Consider the following 26,822-nt stretch of genomic DNA (forward strand, 5'->3'; position numbering starts at 1 on the left):
TGTAGATCATTATGGTCTGGCTACACCATTATCATTGTGACATAAGGGGAAAATGCTTTGGCTTGTTTGTATTTTTTTCGAACCAATTACAGTCACCTTGGGCAGAGCTTAACAAAAAGTGTGGCTTTGGTGTTCCCTCAAAACAGTGATGAGTGGAATTGTTGAGGTGGAACATTTGCATACAGGGAGGTGATGTTACACAAGATCATAGATCTGGACAAAAGACTACATTTCTGCCAAGTAAATGATAACATCTATGAAAGTTCTCAGTAAATTGTCAAGCTATTCATTATTCTGTCTTCCCTCTGTAAAGAAAGGTGAATTATCTGTCCATGAGAAGAGACAAGAGAATACTTTAAGTCAACAGAAGATTGCCTGGTTGATTAAGGCTTTATCTGTTCTACAAATGCAAGTAGAACACTTCCTCTAAGGCTGCCAAGTGTGGTACAGTCACTCCAGAGGATGCCTGGTCTGACTGAATAAATGAATGTTCTTCACTTGCTTCACTTCAGCTGCATCCACTTTGCAGTCGAGAATTTGTAGAAAAGGTTCAATAACATCAGCGTCACTGGTTCACTTGTCTTATTTACAGTTTTGGTGAGGCAGAAATAAAAATGTCGTTGCTGGAGTTCTTCAGATCACACTGACCACGGTTACAAGTTTTTTAATTTGGAAATTTTAATTCGGAATTAACTCATTCAGAATTAAAGTTTTGTGCTTCGCGTTTACATGGAAATATTAATTCCGAATTAAGGTTTACATGGACCGCAGGTTTGGGCGTTGGAAAGGATTCTGATTGGACAGGGAGTGGACGTGGCATTTCTTTCCCCCAACAACACGGAGGAACAACTGATAAGCTTTGCTTTTTATTATTGTTTTGAAACAGCAACTCAACAAAGGTCGCAGATCGTGTACGTCGCTACGTCATCGCTACGTGTGGAGCCAAGCATGTGCAGAATGACTGGAATTAACTAAAGCGGAATTAACTGTATATGAATAGAACGTACACAGAAATTAGTTTATTCGGAATGAACATCGGAATAAACCAGGTAGTTTATTCAGAATTAACTTTTTAATTTGGAATTAAGTGTTTACAAGGAGGGCTGCACAGTGACGTAGTGGTTAGCTCTTTCGCCTTGCAGCAAGAAGATCCCCGGTTCAAATCCCAGTCTGGGCCTGGGATCTTTCTGCATGGAGTTTGCATGTTCTCTCTGTGCATGCGTGGGTTTTCTCCGGGCACTCCGGCTTCCTCCCACAGTCCAAAAATATGCTGAGGTTAATTGATAACTCTAAATTGTCGGTAGGTGTGAATGTGAGTGTGATTGTTTGTCTGTATATGTAGCCCTGTGACAGACTGGCAACCTGTCCAGGGTGTCCCCTGCCTTCGCCCGAGTCAGCTGGGATAGGCTCCAGCACCCCCCGTGACCCTAGTGAGGATAAAGCGTTTTATAGAGAATGGATGGATGGATGTTTACAAGGAGATTTTAAAGCGGAATTAATTTTAATTCCGAACTGAAGAGGAATTAAAGGTCTCATGTTAACGTGCTGACTGTGGCCTGCTGATATAGATGAGGGGACTTTATTATACTTCACAATTCCTGTCTCTGTTATCCATAAACCTCAAAGTTGTTCCTTTTTGTCTTACAGTTTGGAGCTGTCACACTAAATTTGGAAATGTTTTTTAGGTGAAAATATATATAAAAAAACAACCAAAAACATAAAGGGGATAAGTTGCTTAAATGTTCCACTTAAAAAAAATATGTTGTGCTGGTCATACCAGCATGAGGCCCAATGACTTTTACCTAGAAATGGTGAATGTAAATATAAGGGATCACTTCAAATGTGGAGATATCAGCCAGTTATGACTGAAGACCTTTGAGAAAGACTCTGTGCTTGCTTGCTGTATATAGAATAGATTAGAAGTAAGTGAAATTAACTAAAATATATCACATTTCAAACATTTTTGGCTCTTGATACAAAAAGAAAATTGACTAACTTAAAAGAGAAGACTGATAGAACATAATTTACTGCTTTGCCGAATGAATGCACAGATCAGTTATATAGAAATATTTCTTAACAAAACATAGGTACTTTGCCACATTGTCTTGCAATAGTTACTGCTACACATGGCAACATTTAAATCACAACCACAAATGATGAGTACAAAGGCAGATCTGAATGCTACCAAAACTAAAAACTGTTTCAGGTACTTCTGCCAGTCTTACACCACATGACAAAGGTTCAAAACGGCAGGAGAAATCGCTGATGTGATAACTTCTCACCTTGTGATAGACATGATTAACATACCGAAGAAGATTTTTAGAGCATGATCCTGTCGCTTGACAAGCAGGATGAAATATCTCGCTCAATCTGCCATCTTAGAGCGGTATGAAAAACGCAGAGTTGAAACAGAGCAGCCACAGTGGATAATATGCAGTCCTACATGAGTCTGACCGTCCACTTTATTAATGAGGAGTTCAACTGAAAAGACGCTGTTTTCCAAAAGGCATTTTTCCTGAATGATCATACAAATGAGAACCACACAAAGGAGATGAGAGAAGCGTTGGCTGCCTGGGGCTTCATGAGAGACATCAAGTCTGTATAACAAGGGACAATGAGGTGAACATGATGAAGGCTGTTGCCCTGAAGAAGTGCACCAGACTGCAGCATTTGGCCACAGAGTGTGTCTTGCAGTGTCTCAGTTACACTCATCCTATGTTTACTTAGCTGTTTTTTCATATCACAATATATATTACAGAAAATGTATCACAATTTCAGTTGTTTCCAATATTGAACAAGTCTAAGGCAGATGAAGTGAATATTTTCCGCTGACAGAATCGCTGTTTCAAATTACAATTTCAACTTAAACTGTGGTTTAAGACCGCAGTTCTAGGAAGCACTGAGCCTATTCCTCAGAACACTGCTGCTTGGGTTTGACATCCATATTTTCCAGTTTTCAAAACACTAACACTAAACATTACTACTACTACTACTTCTACTTGCTCGGTTGTTTAAAAATGGTGTCTCTGTGTTTTCACCGTTAATCGTCAGTCACCGTAACCCCTAATTCTAGCCTAGCAAAGAGTGGGTGCCTGAAAAGTACCAGTTTTTGGAGCCTAAAGTCGGTGCTAAGTTGAAGGAAACAAAAAAAAAAACTGGTGCTAAGTCAGGCACTGGCTCCGAACTAGAACTGGAACCAGTTTGGTGGAAAAGGGGGCCAGACAAGTGCTGGTTTTAGCAGACTGATTACAATGAATTAATTTATTTGTCAACATGAAAGTAAGGTCTGAAGATAAACAGACTGATTGTCTCCACAGCACAGCAGTCTTTGTCACCAACAGCGCCTAATGTTGCTACTCTCTGACTACTGACTATTTTGATTTGGGACTGACTTGTGACTTAATGTTTTATGAGAGGTGAATGGAACACTACATCACTGTGCAGATATCGTTCAGAAAAGGAATGCATTATGCTTTTCATTCTGATGTGTTCCTTCTAAGCATCTGTTCACATACGAGTACAATCTATTTGTAATTGTAGAAGGTCTGATCAAATGTGTAACTCTCCTCTCTGAAAGCATCCCACGGTGTGCTGTCTCTCCTCCATGCTGCGCTGTCATTGGTCTGTGCAAATTTCAAATGTCAACAAATGTCAGCATGTAGCTAACTGAATTGATTACAACGATTAAAACAAGATTGCATTTTGAGCAGACAAATGGATATGAAAAGAAACATGTCAGGATGGTTTATAAGCCTCTGGATTTGCATGATGTGAATTCCAATTTTTGTGGCTGATGACGATTGTTCAGATGTTGACATTTTCTAAGATTTTAACAGCTATGCATGCAGATGTAGAGTTGAATACAGAAAACGCACTTCATCTGTTGAGTACTATACACTAAAATCCTGGAAATATTTCAAAGTACATTACGATTCATAAGGGACAGCATGAGTGAGGTGCAAAGGGTTCAGTAACTGTTCAAATATGTCCAAAGGCAAAGAGTCTTTCATCCCTGGGAAGGTCCGGAGATATAGAAGAGTGAGGACATTTTTGTACACTTTCTCCCGGAAGTAAGTGACTGCATTTGTATTTCTGAGTTGTCAACAACAAACAAAAATTGCTGAGCTCAGGAAACACGAAAAATGATTTCAAATAAGTAGAATGAGCTGCTTTAGATTTGCGTTTATGTTGTTTTTATGTTGTTTCATGTAATTTACTAGTATCAGGTAAATTAAGTACTTTAAAATGGACTTTTGTTGTCTTTGGTTTTATTACAATTATTTCTTATATTTGTATTTTATTCTGTTTTCATGATCTAAAGTGGGTGGCAGTGATGAAGGGGTTAGCTGTGTCGCCTCACAGCTACAAGGTCCTGGGTTAGAATCTTGGCCTGGAATTTTTCTGGAGTTTCCACGTTCTTCCTGTGCCTGTGTGGGTTCTCACCACATCTCAGAGTCCGCTGGGATAGACTCCAGCCACCCGTCACCATACAGAGGATTAAACGGTGTATAGTTGATGGTTGGATGGATGATGTAAAGCACTTAGAGTGGCACTTGCTGTATGAACTGTGCTATAATAATAAAGTTATAATGATGATGTCATGATATTAGAAGGTGAAGTGATCTGATCAGATGACCATTTCGGCTTCTTGCTCGTTCAACTGATCACTGTCACCACATCTGAGATTTCCACAATCACTTGACAACATCATTACATTTAATTAAGGGACAAAACAATAAAGATAAGAGCAAGGCTTGTACTAAAATGGCATTATTCTTTAAAGTGTGTGAAATCTATTGCCACAGCAGGTCTAATGCCTGCACTGCAGAATAAGAAATGAAGGCTGATGTTATGGAAGTCTTGCTCTTTACCCTGACAGAGAAGGAGAGGCACAAAGAGGAAAAGAGGGTGGTGGACTGCTAATTTATCACTGTGCTGTGTCTTGGTAAGCAGCAGATTAAAAACCGAGTTGGAGATAGAAGGTTATAAAGGAATACATCATGAAGAGACAAGAAACCATGGCAGTGTCTGCTGAAAAACACAAGCTGAAGTACAGCCTCTTCACCAGACCTGCACCGGACGCACACGCACACGCATGCACGCACACACACGCACGCACGCACGCACGCACGCACGCACGCACGCACGCACGCACGCACGCACGCACGCACGCACGCACACACACACACACACACACTTCTTTGGTTGTCCATGAGTTCTACAGCAGAGTTCTACAATCCTTCTTATGGTTTTCAGTTGTCTCAACAATTGTTCGTCCAATCAGTTTAAACTTGATGTGTGAGTCTCTGGGACTTCGAGGAAGTACAGTGCTGAATTTCGTTATTTATTTTATTGTGGAACAACTTGATTTGGCGTTTTTTTTGACAAGAATTAAAAGAAAAAGAACTTTCCATTCAGCCAGAGATGCGTCTACTGCACCATCCAGTCCTGCTCTGCTGTAATTACCATTCACTTCACAGCTGTAACTCTCTATTCCACTGTTGATGTCTGCTCAGATTCTTTCTCTCTGTCTCTTGTTTCCCATCATGCTCTCCGGTTCTTTCACAGCCAGTGGCGCAAACCGCGTTCCCATGGCAACCACGGTAAATGAGAGATGGAGCCCTGAGGTAGGATGACAGGGAGGGGGGGGGGGGGGGTGGAAACATGCCTGTCGGTGTGTGTGTGTGTGTGTGTGTGTGTTCTGAGCGTGTTTGAATGCATGTATGGATTCTGGTGGAGGGGTGTGACTTGTGCGAACCAGATCTACACACAATAATAGGCTTTAATGTTGTGTGCAGTCTGTCTGGGGAAATAAAGGCCAATGAGATGTGACAGATGAACGGGAGACAGTGGCTGATATGAAGACGGAGAGCTGAGCGCCCAGCGTACTCACACACATTTCGCTGATTTACATCACATAACACAACTTTGTTGCAATGATGTCTCGCTGCCTATGCTCTACTGTTTGTACATCAGTTATGTGTGTGTGATGGATGCCCAAAGCTTTGTCTCCTTCATTTTTCTCTGCAGCCAGGGACAGACATGAGGTAGCCATGTGGCTCAGTCTAATGGACAATTAATGGGCTTGCAAACAGCTCAGCTAGTACCTAAGTGCCTGCAGATAAAGCAGTTTATCATGCTCTGTGTGTGCACATGTACACACAGAAATACGCAAGGATACACACCTCTCATGCACATACACACCTAGACACAGGCCTGAGGCTTATCACGGTGTGTACACACACTGCTCAGCTTTAGTAAACGCTCAACTGACCAGAGATTGTGTCAGCTGGTGAAGGAGTGTATCGGTAACTGTGTGTTTAACATTGTGATATTGACATGTTGTACAAGGAATGGCAAATGCCTAAATAAATCTGTTGTGTAAATGATTCAAACTGGCACAAAATAAATGCTCCAGTGTTACTAATGTGTGAAGGGGTAGACCACTCTATAATGCTGCTGCATGCTAATATGTTAGAACAGAAAATGGTGCCGAGGCAGCTGCTGATGCTACATGAATGAAAACAACAAAAACAAATAAACAAAATGTGATAGACCAGTCTGTGGTTAGGCTTTATGTTGGAAGACGATGCCATTTTAAAACATTATAGATATTTATTATATGCTTTCATAACTTTAAATATTTAATGGAAAGTGCCAGCTGGAATGCTAAAAACATGAAAAGAAATGTATGTTTAATCTGTTCAGATTCAAAATTTATAAGGTTTATAAAAGACTCTTAGATTGTTTTGCATTTTCTTGCACACAAAATCACGGGTAAAGACCTGACTGCTTTCTGCCTATAAAGGAGTGTCTAGCGGTGTTGTGATCACACTAACAACAGGTTTGAAGTCAGTTAATAGCTTGTTAATTCAGTGAGGCAGCAGAGGAGCTGCAAATGAACAAGCCATCTAAATTCTGCACTGTGATCTAAGGTTAACATATACTTTATTGCTCCCTGGGGAAATTTGTCTAGGAGAGAGCTACTGTCAGACAGACACAGAGCATCCTTGAAACAATGAATGCCTTAAACTGCCAAAGTTCTCAAAGCACTGGCTTTATTACAATCAACGAATGGTTAGGAGAATGGAATAATAACGTAAAGGACTATTACACAGTTAATAGTGTAATCAATACACCAAATCAGACAGTCAAATATCAAACTTAAAAGTAAGGCAAAACAAAAATAAATCTTCACATTTCTGTACTACCAAATGCTTCATGGCACTCAACTGGAACACTTTGCTGCTACTGTTCAGGATATGGTTATGTAGGATGCTCTTTTCCAGTTTCAGTTTTGTGGAGGAACTCTGTCAGTAAATCATACAACTCAATGAGATGTATGATCTCTGTCTCAGTCTGATCTGTCACAATCAGCAGGTGTCTGTCCTGTATTTATTCAGACATTTGTAAGTGCTCTCTCTCTCTTCTTTATACTTGTGAGTTAGAGCTCCAGAGCTGGAGGACTGTCCTGCTTCCTCTGTTTAGTTCAGCACAAACTTGCTTCTTCTTGTCTTTTATTGTGGCGTCGCAATCAAGTCACCTGAACTTTAACCATGAAAGAACCCAAGATCTTTTGCATGAAAGCAAAGGGAATGTGCAAGTGTGAAGACAGATTAGATCTTCGTACTAAAAGCCGAGGGAACACAGAAATGCAGTAACTGTATTTTCCAACACAGTTTCTTTGGTAGGAAATCCACAGATTTTAATATAAATAATGTCAGAGTTACATTTAGGTTTAACACCATCCTGGCATTTTGTATTCTGCCATGATCCACAGAGTTATTCTGAAGGCAGACTGACAACCTACATGACCACTCAGTCTGCTGTGGCTTAAGTCTGTAATCTTACAGCAGTAGGACAAACTGCAGATGTCCCTGTTATCGTGTCCACCCTTTATAAAAAATGCCTCTCACAGTTCTCTCACATTAATTGTGGCTGATGCTAATTAGTTGAGGTTTTGTTGCATAATTAAAGCTACAGTATGAGTCTGATCCTCCATCACAAAGTGGGCTGTGATGGAGGAGAGTGTCTCTTACTCTAACATGGCAGATTCACTCAATTTACACAAATTAAATTCTGACTGTGGTGTCAGGTATGCTGTCTGTGCAAACGTTTCAATCACAAACCGATGAACTAAAACTTAGGCATGAAATCTAAACCGTGTCTGAAACAGCATTTAGTAGGCAGTCCCCACTGTTGCATTGTGGGCCTACAGTGACTACAGCAGCATGCAGAGCTGCACTGTATGGCGCTTTACATCGTCTTTTATGTTCACACAACGTGCTTCCGAGTAACATCAAAAGCCAGTACCAAGCTGGGCTGGCTGAATCCTACTGCCTGGACGCAGACTGCCTTGCAGCATGAGGCATTATTTTGGCCTGAAGAATTAAGCAGCTGGGTCACAGAACGGTACCCGGGTTTTCAGACAGGAACAAAGAAGTGTATTATAGGTGACAATATATGCTACTATTTTGTACATGCTGGAAGGAGTAAAACAGTTGTATTGTAAAGTGACTAGCCTCAATAGACAGGGATTGAGTCAGACCCTAGGAGAGCATCAGTAGCGTTAGCCTTTTAATAATTGAATCAAATCAAAGAGGCCTGGAGAAAAATACTGGCTTCTTCAGTCTGATGTTAGGGGAGCTAATTAAGCTAGAACGTTACAACACAAACATCTTTGTATGAATTCAGTATAGCAGTGAGAAAGTAAAAACAAAGCACCAGGACGCCTGTGTGACCAACCTGGTGAGTTCAGACTGCTGCTGGAGCTGCTCTTGTACTTTACGGCAAACTTCGCTGGCGGTGTCGTAGACTTTGCCAACTTTGGTGAACAGGGCTGCGATCTTGTCGCTGCGGAGAAACCCAGCTGCCCGTCTCTTCAACAGATGACCCAGGCAGGCCTCAATGGCAGCTGGAGACACAGGAGGACATGAGTCAGGCGTGTTAATATTGATAGAGATTGGAGAGAAGAGTAAGGGAAAGGAATACAGAGGAGGATAGAGTAGAAATACTTGCAATATTTGAAAGTCAGAGAGACAAGTTAACCAGTTAAAATAAACTAAAAAGTGTGTGGCATTCACTGTCCTCATTCGCAAAGAAAGGTGGAAGGTATCCTTAATTTACCAAAAAGAAGAAGTTTCCTCCAGAGGCTGTGATGTTCATTACACTATATAGCACTGCAAAACAAATGCCTTACTGTCAACAGAGTTAAAAACTGAACATGGCCAAAGAGTGGCTAAGGAGGAAAGACGAGAGGGTTTATGTCATCTTTGTACACATGTACTAACACTTGATTTATTTATTTATTTTTGCTTATCTTCGGGTTGTAGAGTATTTATGATCTTTCTAAAACAAAGAAATCAGCTTTATTATGAAGTTCATATGTATATACAGTGCTTAAAAATTTTATTAGAGCACCACCCATTGTGAGTGTGTTTGCCACCGCTGCCCTAAATTAACAGCATTGCTGATTAACACAATATTTTTTTATGTTTCTGTAATGGTTAATTCACCAGCTCTTTAATTAAATGATGTCTTGTATTAAAGAGCTGTGCTAAAATATAATTGTTTTTGTTAACCATGAATTTTTTAATGTACTGTTTAACTGAAAAGTGGAAAAAAAAAAAAAAAGTAAAGCACATAATTATTTGTTGCCTGAGATGTCAACTTACAGTTATTTGCTTGCGCTCCTAAACAAAACAAATTGTGGTTGTGTGTTATTCTTGATTAATTTCTGACTTCTCCCAGAATTCCAGTGTGCTGGCTTAAATTTGGGTTTAAAAATGTGAGTCCAGTTTGATATTCCTCACTGCTGTTCAGAAAGGTGAAGTGTAGGAACTCACTTAGAAAGACAGAGTCTGAATTAAAGCACTTCATGATGCTGGATGGTTTTTGAGACAAACAGGGATAATAAAGTGTTCTCACTGTGTGGTCAAGCATAGCGTGGACTGGATTACAGAGACTGATACTTACAAAATGTGCATAGGAAGAGGCCAAAAACAAAAGTTAACTGAAACAGATGTCAGCAGACACCTCAAGATTTGAAGTACTAGAGACAGAAGGAAGACCACTGCTGATCTTCAGGCAGAGATTAATGCTTCCAGATTAGAATAACCATAAGCAGACAAACGAAGGAACAAGGTTTAAAGGGAAGAATAGCTGCTCAGAAGCCATTATTGTGGCCTGCGAGCATCCAAAAACTCTTAAAATTTACCAAGGAGCACAAACACTGGACTGTAGATGACAGGAAGAAAGTACTACGGATAAGTCCAAGTTGAACTCTTAAGTCAGCATCATCGTGTTTTTATCCTCAGAAAAGCTGGAGAACGTTTTGATGCTTGAGGCACTGCGCCCATAACGACACACGGAAGAGATTCCATTATGGCATGGGGTTCCATTTGTGGAAATAGCATGGGCAAGTTAGTTCAAATGGATGGCATCATGAACAAGAAGGTCTACCACAACATCTTGGTTCGTCATGGAGCATCTTCTGGACTGAACCTGATTGGCCGTGGGTTCATAGACCCCAAGGAGACTTCAAAGCTGTGCAGAGACGACTGGACCAAGAAAAAGAATCTGGAGTACTAGAACTGATGGACTGACTAAGTCAAAGTCCAGACTGAATCCTGTTGAACAGATCTGGGATTTACTGAATTCAAGAACAGATTGCACTAAAGTTTCATCCAAAGCAAGTCTCTGGGAACTGCTAGAAAGTATTTGGAGCTCAATAACAAAAGAGACTGTCAAAGTCCATAAAAACACTGACAGCAAGAATGTAGCTGCTATCAGGACCAAAGGAGGTCATACAAATTAGGATACAATTAGGATTTTTGGTTAATATATGTGAATAAGGAGTATTTAGTTGTTCCAGTTTGTTATTGCTAAAAGGTGTTAAGAGCAATATTTTAAACTGATACATGGTGTTTAAATCTTTGTCTGAATTCAGTTCATTGTAACAAATGTGTTTCTTCCATTTCACTACGTATCTGTTTCATGATGTCAGTCATTTTTAGCTTTAGTTACTGTTCTTGTGTATTCAGTGTGCTACAGTTCAATAAGGGAAGATTATATGAAGGTGGAAAATGAAAGTTTAGTCCAGAAACATGAGCTGCTCTAAAAAGAAAAAGAAGTATTTTTGGCACTGTAAAGCAGGGGTTCCACAAGTGGAGATGGGGATGAGGAGGGGTGCAGGATGATGGGATTGCAATGAATTTAAAGCACAGGAACAACAGGCTGAGGAGATACGGAGTGGAGTGATTCGTACAGCGTGGAAAACCCGAAGTGACAAAGAGAATATTGCAGCAGAATTTCCCTTAAACACCCAGGTGGGCAAAAGCGATGAAAAGAAATCTTCTTTATTGAATTTATGCTAAAGCTTCATCTTTTAAAAAAATGGCTCCCAAAGACCCAGAGCTTCTATAGTATGGGAGTACTTCAAATTATCATTAGAACAAGACAGACTTTGGTATTCTGTCTAAATTTTCATTGGAATACCACAGCAGCACTAGTACAATACAAGAGCATACGGGTGCCACAAAAAGCAAAACCACTACAAGTGCTGTCTGTTCATTAGCAGGGGGAGTTTTGTAGGATTTTTTTGTTCTTGCCACAGCTAAATGCACTCATAAAAACTTCTAACTCCAAAATTAAAAGAACTTATACTACCACTCAGAAGTTTAGAGTCACTTAGAAATGTCTTTGTTTTTGAAAAGAAAAGCATTTTTTTCAGTGAAGATCACATTAAATGGATGATAGATCCAATGTAGACATTGCTAATGTGGTAAATGACTATTCTAGCTGTAAATGGCTGATTTTTAATGGAATATCTTCATAGGGGTACAGAGGAACTTTTCCAGCAACCATCACTCCTGTGTTCTAATGCTACATTGTGTTAGCTAATGGTGTTGAAAGGCTCATTGATGATTAGAAAACCTTTGTACAGTTATGTTAGCACATGAATGAAAGTGTGAGTTTTCATGGAGAACATGGAATTGTCTGGGTGACTCCATCTTTTGAATGATAGTGTATGTAAATGCAAGCACACAAATAAAGGAGTCATACATAAACATTTCATGGTTGCAGAGAAGAAAATGCAGTGTAAAACAGAAATGACTACACCCTTGTGCAATATCACTTAAAAATCGAATGTGTTAGAGTTGTATCATTTCCAAAAAATGTGATGATTTCTAATCTGACACACTGAGTATTTCCCATTGGACTGTGAGCTGTGTCTATCTGTATGTCTGTATAGTTGCTCCTTGTGGAAATGAACTGCCAGACGAATCGAGAAAACTGAATACTCTGGGCCTTTTTAAAAATGGAAGATGATACAGGAAATACGGCAGACAACTCAAAATCTATTGCAAAAAAGTTGTAGTAGAAATCAGGAGGTATGGAACGAGCCACAGAACCACTAACAGAGTCGCAGCGGTCGTCCTATAATTACACTAGCTAGTGTGGAACCTGCTGGCCAGGACAACCACAGTTAATCAGTCCTTCCAGGATTTCACGGGCGTTTTTCGTGATTGTTGCGGCCGAAAATGCCTGAATTCACGGCAGCTTTTCTAAAAAATTGCGATAAAAGTCGCGATGTTTTAAGCTTATTTATTGTAATGAAATTGCGGGAGACAGTGACAACTGCTAAAAAGCTGCATTTTTTTCCAGCTTGTAGAACATGTTTCAACACTGTAATTGACAATATTTATTCCGAAATTAATTATTTTGCGTTCCAACCCATTTCCACAAAAGCTGGCACACCATGGTGGGAAATTAGCAGCAGCCAGATACTGGTTTAACATGACGTGGTTGGTAGATTTTCGGCACGAAATGCTAATTTACTATTGAATGAATCATATTCGGACATATCTGTCAGAGGCTTAAAAAGTTAATTTCACATCCTGGCACACACGTGTTCACACACACGCTCACGGCTTGTCACATCAACTAAAAAGAACAGCACTGAGAGAGCGCAGTCCTCCTTCTGCATGTGTACATACCGAATAGCGTGACCTAAATATGTAGCCGGCGACGGGAATTGATGGGACTCAGAGACACCCCCACAATTTAATCAGTTGTTCGTTGTATCATTTCCAATACGTCCACAGTGGTAGATTTGTGGTAGGATAACAATCATGTGATCGTCAGCGGGCCCCTGAGGTAGTGTTCACTTGTTGCCATGGTTACCGTGCCGCTATGAGACGCTGTGCCGCTACCTCAATGGGAAATCCTTAACAAATCCGTGGATCCAAACTTTAAGCCGTATCACTGCCGAAGTCTAATCACTTGGTCCTTGTGTCATTTCTGAACGACCCTGAAAACTTCATTTAAATCCCTGAGTCTGTTTTTGAGTGATGTTGGTAACAGAGGAAGGATTCACACATGCTGATCGTCACATAACTCTGCCCTGTTCTTTGGTGGAATGAATAATCTAATTTACCTTTATTCTTTCAGTGCTCTAACGGATCTGGATGCAACAGTTTCCATCGTGGTGATTTATGTGGTCTGTTGTCTGATCATTTCAGCCGTTCTAATATGTCTCGTATTTTTTAAGTGTATCAATCAATGATTTTTTTCTTTTTTGTATTTCACCACAGTATTGCACGGGTGTAAAACAGTTTCGCTCTGCTTTGGTGAACAACATCAGTGAATTAATTGTTTATCACGGTCTTCAGCAGTAATTTATGTTGGTAAATAAGAGACATTAGTATCGCACATGTCTGCATCTTCAAACCATAAACAAGGAAGTGAATTCGGTGACGTACGTGCATTAGGTTTACGCTGGGGACTGCTCTGATTGGTGGAACTCATGGGAGGCGGGCCAAAATTGCGGGAAAGTTGCGGTGATTGGACAAAATTGCAAGGCCGTGCAAAATTCGCAGAGATTGGTTGATTTTGCGTGAATTCGCACGATTGCAACATCGCGCATTCCTGGAGGGAGTGGTTAATGCAGAGCTCCAACAGTGAAACACTGAGATGGAAGAGTGGTGATATGAAGCTACATGAGAGCAACAGGTGACACTGACAGCACAACCCCTCCAGACCAAGCTGAGTGGCAAAGTCCTCTTTTCCACAACTTCAGTCTTAAACTAAAGCTCTGTACTTTACACACACAAAAAATAACTATGCAACATTATGTACAAACAGAATATTAGCATATTGTGGCTGTAGCAGAAACACAGAAGTGGCCCAGAGAAATGGATGGACTTAAATGCAGAAAATGAGGGCGAAATGGAGGTAAACAGTCTTATTCTAGCTGTGACCCATCCATTAGTCTGTCTCCCTCTGTCTGTATTTGCTGCATTAATGTTCAGCCATAATGAGCGTTTTTAAGGCTGATGGTGAATGCAACATTATGACACAATTATTCAAGCAAATGCAAGCTGAGAATTTGATTCATACTTATTTCACTGTATGGTTTGAGACTGGATTTCAAAGGCTGATACGTTTTAAGAGGTATTAATAATGTACAGTATTACTGATAAACACAAACAAAGACAGGACCACGTTCATGCAAAAGCTTTCTATGTAAACACACAGCAACCACTGTGAATGTCTTTATCAATTTTAGTTAGAAAAAAATATCCATCTGAAGTATCACAGCAAGATTGAGGTTTTGTGGCAATTTGCTTTTTGTCTGATGTGAATCTAGGGGACACTAATACAGTGGAATATAATGACAAACAACAACATAATGCCCTGTGATGCTGAGAAAAAAAATAGTGCTTTATGGGAGCAATATTCTGCTTTTATTGCTGCTTTTGGAGCCTTAGAAGGAGTGTTCACAGGCTTGAGGTTTTAGTTCAAAAAGCTGTCTGTACTGTACAATCGCAGCATCTTCGTTCTGTCAGATTAGCATGTTAACCTATGGAGAAGTGTTGTTGGTAATACTTTTGTGGTGGAAAATCTTTCTTTATCTCATTAGACGAGGATAGCCAGGATTAGCTGCTGTAAAGCTGAAGCTGAAGGAAGTGGGTAATCGTCTTGGAGAGAACATTAACGCATGGTTGTTTCTGTGGAAACACAAAAATCGAGGAAAGCAGCTCTCCCATGGGAGAGGCCGCACCCTGCTCCTCTCATTCTGCTGCCTCCCCTCACGACCAGCCTGCTAATTCATGTTTTGGGTCTCTGTGGCACTGATGAATCATCAAATCCTTTCTATTATGCGCATAATCGCCTTCATTCTGGGGTTGAGGAAGAAACATGCAGAAGTGAATGCTTTAATTTTGACATACCTGGGACCACAAGAGCAGGGATTCATTCCAGCACTGCCATAACATGGACACAACACAGCATGGACTCATTCTAGCTTGACACGTTCGCCTTTTCCGTATTTCCTACCTGTGCCAATGACTGAAAATATACACCAATCATCCACATCATCAAAACCAGGTGATGTGAATATTGACAGGGGACGTGAATAATACTACCCCGTTACAGTGACAGCTGTTGAGGGTTGGGATATATAGCATTTGGCAGTAAACAGTCAGTTGTTGAAGTGGGCAGCATAGAGACTCTGATCAGGGTCAAATGCTGACAGTTAAACAACAGGGATTCTTGAAAAGGAAGATTTTGAGACATGATCCTGATATCCTGTCGTGGTTCATACCTGCCAAAAGCACTCCAAGGACTCACAACCACTGAGATGGCAACAGAATGCTGTGTGGATGGTAAATGTCAGGCTCTGAAGACAATGGAAATGATTCCGCTTTTGCTACAGTGGTGCTAACAGAAATGCCACACAAAGTGCTCAGGGTAGAGGGGTAGCCACTGTAATGATTTCCTGCTAGTTTAAAAAAAATCTTAAATTTCTATGTTTGCTGTTGACTCCGTGATATATGCAGCTGATTCACCAAATGAAAAGTTGAATAAAGCTAAAATCAGTGGAAGAAAGGGCAACAAATGGTGTTAAATGCTCATAAAACAAAGTCTACTATTTGAAACTACATTTGAAACTACTCAGCTATTGGCACTTTTCTAAATTATTTTCACTAAATGTAACTGTTTTACACTTATTAGCTTCAACTTCAAGATGATCCACTCCATTTCAGCCTCTGTTTAAAGTACATTAAGAAACTCAACACCTCGGCACATAAACAGAAAGCTTTCTAAAATTTTGGTGGGTAATTGCAGAGTGATGCAGACTCACCAGCTCACAAGTACAAATTCTCCAAACTGCATAGATCACTTGCTTAGGCTATAGCAGAGACTGAATACACTCAGTACATGTCAGCATGTTATTTTAAACATTCTTTAAATTACCTTACATTACTACTAGAATGTTATCTACCATTTAGCAATTAGCAGGTAGCATACAGTGGGATGTGGAAACAGAACAATACAAAAAAATATTCCCTCGAACAAAGACAACAAAAAGGAAGAACTGGAGCAACAGTAAAGCCGCAAAATAAATAACAAAGATATGTTGACTAGAAATGTATTCATGAAAGGTTACAAGCAAGCGTAACTCAGCAGAAAATATGTTTCCCCTACAACCTAACTGGGAATGCTGCCTAGTTGTACAAAAAACTAATTTTGGGAGACAAGACTCTACCTTAAGAGTTCATGTCAAATATATTAATTAATGCAGGCTTACATTTGCAGTAAAATGCAATGAAAACATCGATATACACCACTGTTCAAAAGTTTGAGGTCACTTAGAAATGTCCTTATTTTTGAAAGAAAAGCAGTTTTTTCCAATAAAGATAACATTAAATGAACATAGCATATTTATACAGGTTTTCTACACTCATGTTCTCTGCTATAATCAGTAGGTTACTCAAAAACACAACCTCTAACTCCATCTTACACTATTCTCACAGCATTTTTCTTGTAACGTACAACATATTTCTAATGAGGGACAGCAACTATTGATCATCTAAAAACCTGTGATCATGTCTGATCTGTCAGTGGCACTGCGACCACTTCCTCAGACCAATCAGAAGTAGTTTTTAGACTTGTGTATGTAGCAAACATATTTGCACGCACCTTCTGACAGAACTAATTACAAATGGTCTTGAGTATTTGTATTTTTGTGGTTATTTGTGTGTTTTCCATTATTGTGCTTCGGAAGCATTTGTGCAGACAGAAAACAAACTAAGCTTCTTTGAGGTAGTAGCAGGTGGGTCTGGAGCTGTCTCCACTGAGATCATTAGCAGATCTAATGAAGACAAAGCTAATTAAGCCACACCGCTGGTCTCCCGTCCTGTCTGCATCCGTCCATCAAACTCTAAACTCTACCTCGGGTTTTACGAGTCTGTCTCACCTCCCTCGATTGCACAGTTTCAGTATTAATCCTGAGGATGTGAAGCAGACAGAAGGTTTCCTTGTCTTCCTGCACGGCTACAGCCATCCACACTCAGTCAGTTGTAGTGTCACATATAAATCAAGCTTCCAGTCAGCTGCAGCTCGTAACACCTCAACTGATCAAATCACGTCTTGGATGGCCTACACAATAATATATCTGCATGAATGTGTGAGCCATGATGAATGGCTTTAATAATGCTGCTAGCTTTAGGCCCTGACAGCTGACAGATACAAATGGTCGATGTCTGAGTGTCTACAGTGGATGCAGCAGAACTGAACACTTGTTGTGTTCTATATCAACGTGGGCACTAAAATATGAAACCATTTATTACTGTGTGAAACGCAGAAATAAGTGGGGGTGGATTGTGTTATGGTGAGTTTGTAGCTCTCAAAACTTCATGCCTTCTTGCCAGCTCTAAAGACCAACAAGTCATTAAAACAGCTCGTATTAATGTCAGAACATGGGACACACTGTTTACAGCACAGATAGAGAGAAATCTATAATCTGGGTAAAAACTCACAGAGCCATCTTTTAAAACCCTTGCAGGAAATATTTCTGGAAGGTTACTCCACTGGTTCTGCAAAATCTCTCTGAGTTGTGAGACGGTTTGATTTAGGCTTCCAGCAGCTAAAACTGGATAGCTTTCATTTGCTGAGATACAGCCAGATATTCTTACAAAGACATTTCTTTTCAAAGTTCAACATATCAAACTATACGTAAGAACAATGACAGAGTAAGGAAAGTACTTAAAATGTATTTCACCTCTTTTTTGGATGGTCATATTTCCTCCTGACAATGCATCTAAGGTGAGCATATATTCAAATACGGATCCATCATAACAGTTATTCCAACACAGTATCTGATATAAATGTATTGTGGACTATTTTTTTTATCTATTTCTGGGGTCTATACCTGTTTGTCTTGATGAGTCATGCTACCCCTGCTGAACAAGTGCAGACAGAAAAAGATAAAGAGAGATAGTGGGGGACACTGACGAAACAACACAGGCCTGAGACAGATGGAGGAGACTGCAGAGCAAAAAATAGAGAAGAAAAATGGCACAGATGAGAATGTTTTTAGCAGAGAGAATGGGAAGCACTTACACTTTCCTCCCACTTTCTTCTCACACTGCCCAATTCTCACAAGGAAATCAAGTCTACTGGCAAACAGGTGACAAAGCAGCCTTTATGCAACAATTTCTGCAATCATTCTGCTGCAAAAAAACAAAAAAAAGTGTTTGTACCAGTCAAAGGATCTGAAATAAATATGTCTGAAAGGGGCTGAAGTCCTGACATAGGGAAAGGCAGAGTCTGTTGTTGTTAAGCTGTTGTTTAACTTGAAACAATTTCAAGCTATTTTTCCATCCACTTATCCCTTAGCCAGAGTATCCAAATAATGACTCAGAGGAAATGCCATCTTTGCTTTACAAAATGAAGATTCACTCATGGGCAACTAAACATATTTTTGTTCAATTCAATACCCCAGAGGTTTACCTGTTTCAGCTTTATTTAGCTGTGTCCAGTGTTAAATCATGTTTGTGAGGTTTACAAAGATATTGCTAAAAAAAACTGCCCAAATAACCTAGTGATGATTCTTGAGTTGAACTGCCACTCCAGAGGCTGATGTTCAACAAATTTACATAAGCTTGCTTAAATCTTAAATTCATACTCAAGGTCATTGATTATACCCCAAAAGTCCATCCCTTCTTGCCTTAAAAATGGCAATGACACCGTGAAACTATGAAATCTCTGCCTCTATCTCCACTCACACCCCGGGAAGGAAATTGATTCTGAAAAAGAATAATGACATAGAATACTGTATGAAACCCCTGATGATTGAAGAAGTGTATGTGAGATTGTCATCAGTAGACTGGAGCTACAACGTGGAAACGCTCAGCCGTTGGGTTAACTGCTTATTTTGAGTGTGAAAATATCTTCCAGCATAATATAACACCATATGTATGAACACTACAGTTCAAACATTCAGGGTCACTTAGAAATGTCATTATTTTTGAAAGAAAAGCAGTTTTTTCAATGAAGATAGCATTAAATGAATGATAAATCCAGTGTACACATTGTTAATGTGGTAAATAACTATTCTAGCTGGAAACAGCTGATTTTTAATGGAATATCTCCATAGGGGTACAGAGGAACATTTCCAGCAACCATCACTCCTGTGTTCTAATGCTACATTGTGTTAACTAATGCTGTTGAAAGCCTCATTGATGGTTAGAAAAGCCTTGTGCAGTTATGTTAACACATGAATAAAAGTGGGAGCTTTCATGGAAAACATGGAATTGTCTGAGTGACCCCAAACTTTTGAACGGTAGTGGATATTAACAAGGTGGAAAACTTCACTAGCGGGGTCTTTAAAACTGATTATTTCATGTTTTGGGCATCTTGGGAGCAGAAATATTTTGGTGTCATTCAAATCATAAGAAAAATATCATAGGGTGATCATGAAATAGGATGGAACATATCACAGTCAAGAACATCTGCTGGCAGCAACTGTCAGCAGGCAGGATGTTTGCAACACCTCTGGAACTATCCCTGGTAGGTACACATTTGCAATTTCCTTTTGGAATGCAAACTGGAGTAGAGAGAAAACATCAAATTCTGTGACTGTCAACAGTTGGGATGATCCAGCTTTGGCACTGAGGATCATCGCTGGTGACAAGATGCAGATCTGTGGCTACCACCAAGAGAAGAATCTGTAGTTTTAACAGCGGAAGAGTCGCAGTTTCCAAAATCAGAAAAGATATATTAAATCAGGAGCACCAGGACCATGTTAGTTGTGTTCTTCAATATTCATGTGGTTGTGCATTGGGGATACATCGGCCAGGGTGGACTGTCTACACACAGTTCAAATGTAACGTCCAGAAGCGTCTAAAGGAAAACATTTGGTGCAAACCACCAAAACTGTGGTGAGGTGGCATGTGGGTGGTCCACTGCACTGTGGCCTGATCACAGCATGGTGTTTATACAAGCGTTTTTAGACACAACAACACAATCATCACTCCTCACCAGCAATATTTGTGGGATGGAATATCAAAAGAAACTCAAACAACAAAATAGCTCTGACAGATGGGTGATAAGTAGGGTACACACAGTGAGCCACCTCTTTCACATTACTACTTTTTAAACTGATTGATGCAGCTTTAAACCAGTGATTTGCTGAGTTGTACTGCAGTGAAACCACGTCAAGGATGCTTAACACAGAATACTGTGCACTTAAGTTTCTAGATTAATGTATAGTAGGTGTAAGAATCACGCAAATAAAAATGATTTATTACAAATATAAAACTAATTTAAAAAAAATCAAAAGGTGCTGAGTTAGGATGGCCAAAAAAGAAAGAAAGAAAAAAAGAAAGACATTTCCAAACCAGAAATCCACCAAGATGAAATCCATCTGCCACAGAGGGAAGACTCATACTTATGGCTACAAACCAAAGCAAATAACAGAACCAAATACAGAACTCTCTGGACTGAGAACTCCACCGGTGGCAGATTTTTTAATGAGTATTATGTTTTACAAAATGCCTCTTCCTCTGGGTTTAGATTAATTTGCTTGGACAAACAGGACAACCATTCATTTACAGGGGATGGGCTGATCTTTGCTATTGCAGCTCCATGTCTGTGATTTCTTTCATAAAGACCCAATGCAGCTTTAAATGAATAACCATTCCTACCTGAGTCATAAAATATGTCTGTGAGATTCCTATTAATAGCAGCTTCAAATAAGGACAGCTTCCAGTAGCCAGTGGTTGCAATTCATCAACAAGCATGACAGCTGAGGAGCCTCTGGTGGAAAGCCAGTGTGCCATTTTATTCCCCTGAATCGAGTCAGAGGAAGTGAACAGTAAACCAGAATAGCACTGGTGGAACGATATTTTGAAATCTCTGATATCCGCCTTATGAGCAAAACAAAGAAATCAACAGTGTTGATGGAGTGGGACAGGAAGCAGTCTCCAGTATCTGCTTTGCACAGGTGTGGATGGAGCGAGTGCTGGTAAACCTGTGAAGAGGATCAGGGTCTTCTGAATCAGCTTGGCTAGATTTGGTGTAAATTGACTCAGTCTCTTGAGGGTTTTGCCTCTCACACCTTTATCTGCTCTCTCCTGTGGGATGGGAGAGCTGCAGAATGAAGGGAGAGGGGATGATGGGAGGGAGCAGAGATGGTCAATGGGTCAAGAAGGTTGGCATGGCGACTGGTCTGCATCTGCTTGTGGCTGCCTCGAGAAATGAAGTGCTGCAGAGCGTCAGCTGTGTGTGGAGCTTCACTCGTAGCAGAACCGATTTAGTCCTGCCTTTCTGCACTTTGCTGATTTTCAACCTTGGCTGTTGGAGTAGGAGCTGAATGCTGCTCAGAGCAAGAGATGCGGAGCCTGCTATGACTAAGACCGCGGTTCTTGAGCCCAAGTTCAATGATACAGTGGATTTACGGGGGATTGGTTGGTTTAGGGCAGGGCTTAGCAAAAAGTAATTATAACTGAGGTGAGTCAGAGTGCAAAAAAAGGTGATGCGAACACAAACAAATAAAAAAAAGTAAAGCAGGTCACAAAATAGAGGACCCATGCGGAGAGCGGGCGTATACAGATACCGGTGCTGATTCTTGGGATAAAAGCAGGATTTATGAAGTTGAAAGCTGCGGCAGTCTCAATAGGACTCATTTATCACAGTCAAGTCAGACACAAAGACATATAGAGTTCAAAAAATGAATTCTCACGCTGTCTTTTAAACATATGAACCCTTTGGCCCTTTAACTCTGTCCATTTCCCTTTAATCTTTCAGACACTTTTTCACACACATGCAAACAATCCGTTTCCACAGGAGAAACAAACATCCATCTCGTTTTCAGACCTTTAATCTCACACAGACACACAAGCACTCTTCTACATACACCCCCTGTCAAAAGTTTTGGACACTTTCTCATTCAAATAAAGTAGAACCTGTCCTACAACTTCTGACAGGGGGTGGATCTACCAAATTTGGAACACATATGCAGCACATCATGGTGAACAAAAAAGTCAGTGACAGCCACATTCCAAACCCAACAGGAAGTGAGCTATTTTGTGTTGCATGTCAGATTTTGCCCATTTTTGATTTTTTTCTAGAGCGAACTCCTCCTTGGGGAAGCTCCAATTCACCTCAAATTCGGCCAGTACATACAGGAGGCCTTAATGATCCAAAGTTATTAAAATCTTTTTCCAAAGTCAAAGGGCGTGTCCGTGGCGGTCTCTGGAATTTTGATCCTTCGCCATGAAATTTCAAATGCTGTATAAATGCCCTGAACATGCTCCAATCTGCCTGAAACTTTACATGTATGATCAGAGTCCTGCCCTGATCACATCCATATGATGAAATACACCCCCTGTCAAAAGTTGTAGGACAGGTTCTACTTTATTTGAACAAGACAGTGTCCTAAAACTTTTGACAGGGGTGTATGTATGCTTCACCATTATCACCTCATGATTCACACCTCTTCCTCTACTCTCACACTTCCTCTGTTCACCTTGTGATGTCCAACACCTCTTCTCTCCGTCTGTGCATTCTCTTTTGTCATTTTCTGACAGTGTCTTTAAATTATTATTTATGAAGGAAATTCTGTCCAACGTGTACAGGGTTTTCAATAGAAAACACAAAAACATCATACTGTAGATTTTTATGTTGTTCAAGGTGAGAGTTAGTACTATTTTCTATGATCTTATCCTTTGCAAATGTAAATTATGGTGCATGTTAGTGGTCAATGAATTCTTTGCTGCTGTGTGAAAGATCGCTTATGAAAAATCCTTGCTGACCGATGAGCTCCTTTTTACTTTTTAGTCAGTAACTCTTTTGTACATTTCCATCATACACTCCACTAGACATTAACAACTACAGACTTAACATGTCTTATGGTAACAAAATTTTATTATGGTCAAATCAGGAGCATACTGTTTCAAAGTGATGCTGAAAAACTAGTCCATGCATTGCTACACATTAGGTCTGCTACTACTAAACCAGACACCGACTAAGCCTGCCATAGCACACTGTAAAATAAAGCGATTCCAGCGTCTGGGACTGCATGCTATGTTTGTCAGTAGCAGGCAGTTTCAAATACAGTCCAACTATACATGGAATATACCAAATCTACAATGAGGGCAGGGCAGACAATCAAAAATGAGTTAAAAAGCAAAAAAAAAAAAGAGGAAACAAAAGTAGCACAAGGAAACAGATTCTTGAAAAATAAAACCAGAAATAAATAACAAACAAAACCAATAACCATCGCTGTCGTCTGCTCTAATTGCCCGTATCCATTGGTCTGTTTACATGTGTGATGCTGACTTTTTGGAAATGCAGCAGCTAAATGCCACTGTGGATTATCTCATGGACTATGATGAGGATAACAGCAGTTCAGTTTTATTGCAGACTGTATTTACTGAGCAAAACCACTGAAGGTTCAGTCAGTAAGGAGAGGACATTTCATCTCCACAACATCCCCCTGAATGTTCACCTAATGTTCAGTTGTCTACATGGTAAGTCAAAGAAAACTTGAACATGATTTAAGCATGGGGCTGCACAGTAGTTTGGTGGGTAGCACTGTCGCCTTGCAGCTAGAAGATCCCTGGTTCATGTCTTAGTCTTCCTGGGATCTTTCTGCATGGAGTTTTCTCTCTGAGCATGCGTGGGTTTTCTCCAGGTTCTCCAGCTTCCTCCCACAGTCCAAAGACATGCTGAGGTTAATTGGTGATTCTGAAGTGTCCGTAGGTGTGAATGTGAGTGTGATTGTTTGTCTGTATATGTAGTGCTGTGATAGACTGGTGACCTGTCCAGGTGTCCCATCTTCACTCTAAAGCCGGGTTATGCTTTCTGCACCGTGATGAACGGAAATGAGACACTTGGAATCCACATGACAGGACGTGTATGGCTTTTATACTCTGTGCACCGTCTGCTCACAAACTGCAGTGTATCATAAACACACGTCTACCACAGTACTAAGCTAGAGTAGTAGAAGTTTGCCATTGTTTACACCACTTACAATGAGGCACTTTACCGAATGGCTGCATTTTAGACTAGAATAGAATAGAATAGAAAACGCTTTATTGTCATTATACAGTGCATAACGAAATTGGAAAGCTTCTCCTTTTCAGTGCAAGAAAATCTTAAGAAATAGTGCAAAACAGTCTATTTACAAATATACATTATAAATAACAGTGACTATAAATAGCAGTTAGTTATAATTTCACGCCATGAATTGCTCATAACCTGGTTACCACGGTGATCTCTCTGTGATGAATCATATAAAGGCCTGCATTTCTGAACTGCTGCCACTAGGAGCTCTCTGCCATGCTTTCCCATAGATCTCCATCTGCATTGTTAGAAAAATGTGGAGGTGCGCAACAAAGAAGTTTTCTGTTTGAGAAGGGCCACATGAGGGGGCATGGCTGTTAAAATGATGTAATTCGTCCACTCAAAGCCACATGGACCTCATGGATGCGTCAACATAAAACAAGCTTAAGTCAGCTGGGATAGACTGCAGCCAACATGACCCTAATGAGGACTAAGCGGTGCATAGATAATGGATGGACGGATGATTTAAACATACCAGCGGGCATGAGTAAATCTGCAGGTTGATTAGGTCAGAGAGCCAGTGTCTCTGGAAGGAGATCAATAATGCAGTTAGAAATTAACCAGTTTCGGCAGCTAATTCCTCTAAAAGTTGTAAAATCAGGTTCTTCAGAAAGCCGTATTGAGTGTGCACAATTTGACTAAATATACACTGTTTTGTGAGACTTGTTTTCTAAAATCTCTGCAATGGAATTGGCATGGCCAAATAAAGCACAGCCTTTAAAGACACAACAGCCACATGAATGGGAAAATTCCAGATGGAAATAAACTAAAATATTACTTAAAGAGTAAGAACTAGTTCCTGTGTAAGGATTGGATGTTCCTAAATACCTAGACATGCGTTCTGGTGGCATAGCTCTCTCTCTATATATACACACTACTGTTCAAAAGTTTAGGGCCACTTAGAAATGTCATTATTTTTGAAAGAAAAACTTTTTTTTTCAATGAAGATCACATTAAACGGATGATAAATCCATTGTAGACATCGTTAATGTGGTAAATGACTATTGTAGCTGGAAACGGCTGATTTTTAATGGAATATCTTCATAGGGGTACAGAGGAACATTTCCAGCAACCATCACTCCTGTGTTCTAATGCTACATTATGTTAGATAATGGTGTTGAAAGGCTCATTGATGATTAGAAAACCCTTGTGCAGTTATGCTAGCACATGGATAAAAGTGTGAGTTTTCATGGAAAACAGGGAATTGTCTGGATGATCCCAAACTTTTGAACAGTAGTGTATCTGATGTTTCTGTAATGTGTCAGCAGATTCTCTTCTTGACATCCACCATGAATAGTTTCCAGTGGCACCACAGTAGCAGCAGGTCGGCATTTTTCAAAGCAGTCCTTCCATTAAATGGCATCATGTCACATTAGAGAGAATCAATGCTTTCCCTGTGAGAAGACAGATGTGCTCATTATGTGAGGAGTGGAGCACTAATCATGGTGATTGTCAGAGAGAGATGGGGCTGATTAAGCACTGGAGTCATACAGATGCTGCTCTGCCTGTCTGAACACCGAGGAGTGCAGTGGAACAAAAACACCCAACAATACTTGAATATGAAATTTCTGCTGAGAATGCCTGATACTCAGTTGAAGCTGCTGCCACGTCATATCCTGTGTTTATGATGATGCTTGGGACTGTTTGACATTACACTGCTGTTGAAGGAAGCAGCTGTGTGCAGAGGCATCACTGCTCTAGTTATGGTGAAGGGTCCATTTTCTTCCAGAAAACAAACTAAACTTACTGACAGTGGCAGGAGAATTAGATTTAAGCAAAAGTTCTGACATCATACTTTATGAAGACTTTTTTCACTGTTAATCTGAGTGTAATGTTGCACGTCGTCTTCACAGCAGCATTTTACCCATGTAGCTGGTTAAATTGGGGCAAAATTTTAGCCATTTTTTTGTCGTTATGGTTAACGTCACATTTATTTTCTCACATTATTATTTAAAATAGGGAGGAATCCCAATTGTAATCATTCAGAGATCAAAGAAAATCTGAGTTTTTCATATGCATAAAGACACATGAACCAATTCAACAGACAACCAATAAACATTTACATATACTGTCACAATTTAAAAATAGAAAATAAGAAAATAATAGAAATTAATTTACAAGAAAAGCACTCAGAGAGCGTAGTACTCTGCCAAGGCTGTTCATTCCCCCATGGCAATGTCAGAAATACAGCTTTTTTTTCTTTTTTTTTTTTTTAGAAACGCAGCATTTGTTTATTAGTTATTGATGATCAGAAATCACGGCAACATAGAGTGTGTCCATTTAATATAGATGTACCCACAAACAAAATTACTTTGTACTGAGCACAGGCTTGTGTTCTGCATGTGTACGTTATGTGCGGATACTGAATCACATGACCTGAATATGCAGCAGGCAGCAGGAATTGATGG

The 26,822-nt window shown here is 40.0% G+C and overlaps 1 protein-coding gene across 3 annotated transcripts in view; it reads right to left on the reverse strand.

Annotated features, from left to right (window-relative positions):
- Window positions 1-26,822, reverse strand: part of sgsm2 (small G protein signaling modulator 2) — a 137,378-nt gene that overhangs the window by 41,909 nt on the left and 68,647 nt on the right. For all 3 annotated transcript variants that reach the window (XM_022201022.2, XM_051958147.1, XM_022201023.2), the window contains exon 3: window positions 8,746-8,914. In XM_022201022.2, the coding sequence (XP_022056714.1) occupies window positions 8,746-8,914 (169 nt within the window). The remainder of the gene's footprint in view (window positions 1-8,745; window positions 8,915-26,822) is intronic.

The sequence above is a fragment of the Acanthochromis polyacanthus genome, chromosome 13 (assembly GCF_021347895.1).
Source record: "Acanthochromis polyacanthus isolate Apoly-LR-REF ecotype Palm Island chromosome 13, KAUST_Apoly_ChrSc, whole genome shotgun sequence".
NCBI classification, from domain to species: Eukaryota; Metazoa; Chordata; class Actinopteri; family Pomacentridae; genus Acanthochromis; species Acanthochromis polyacanthus.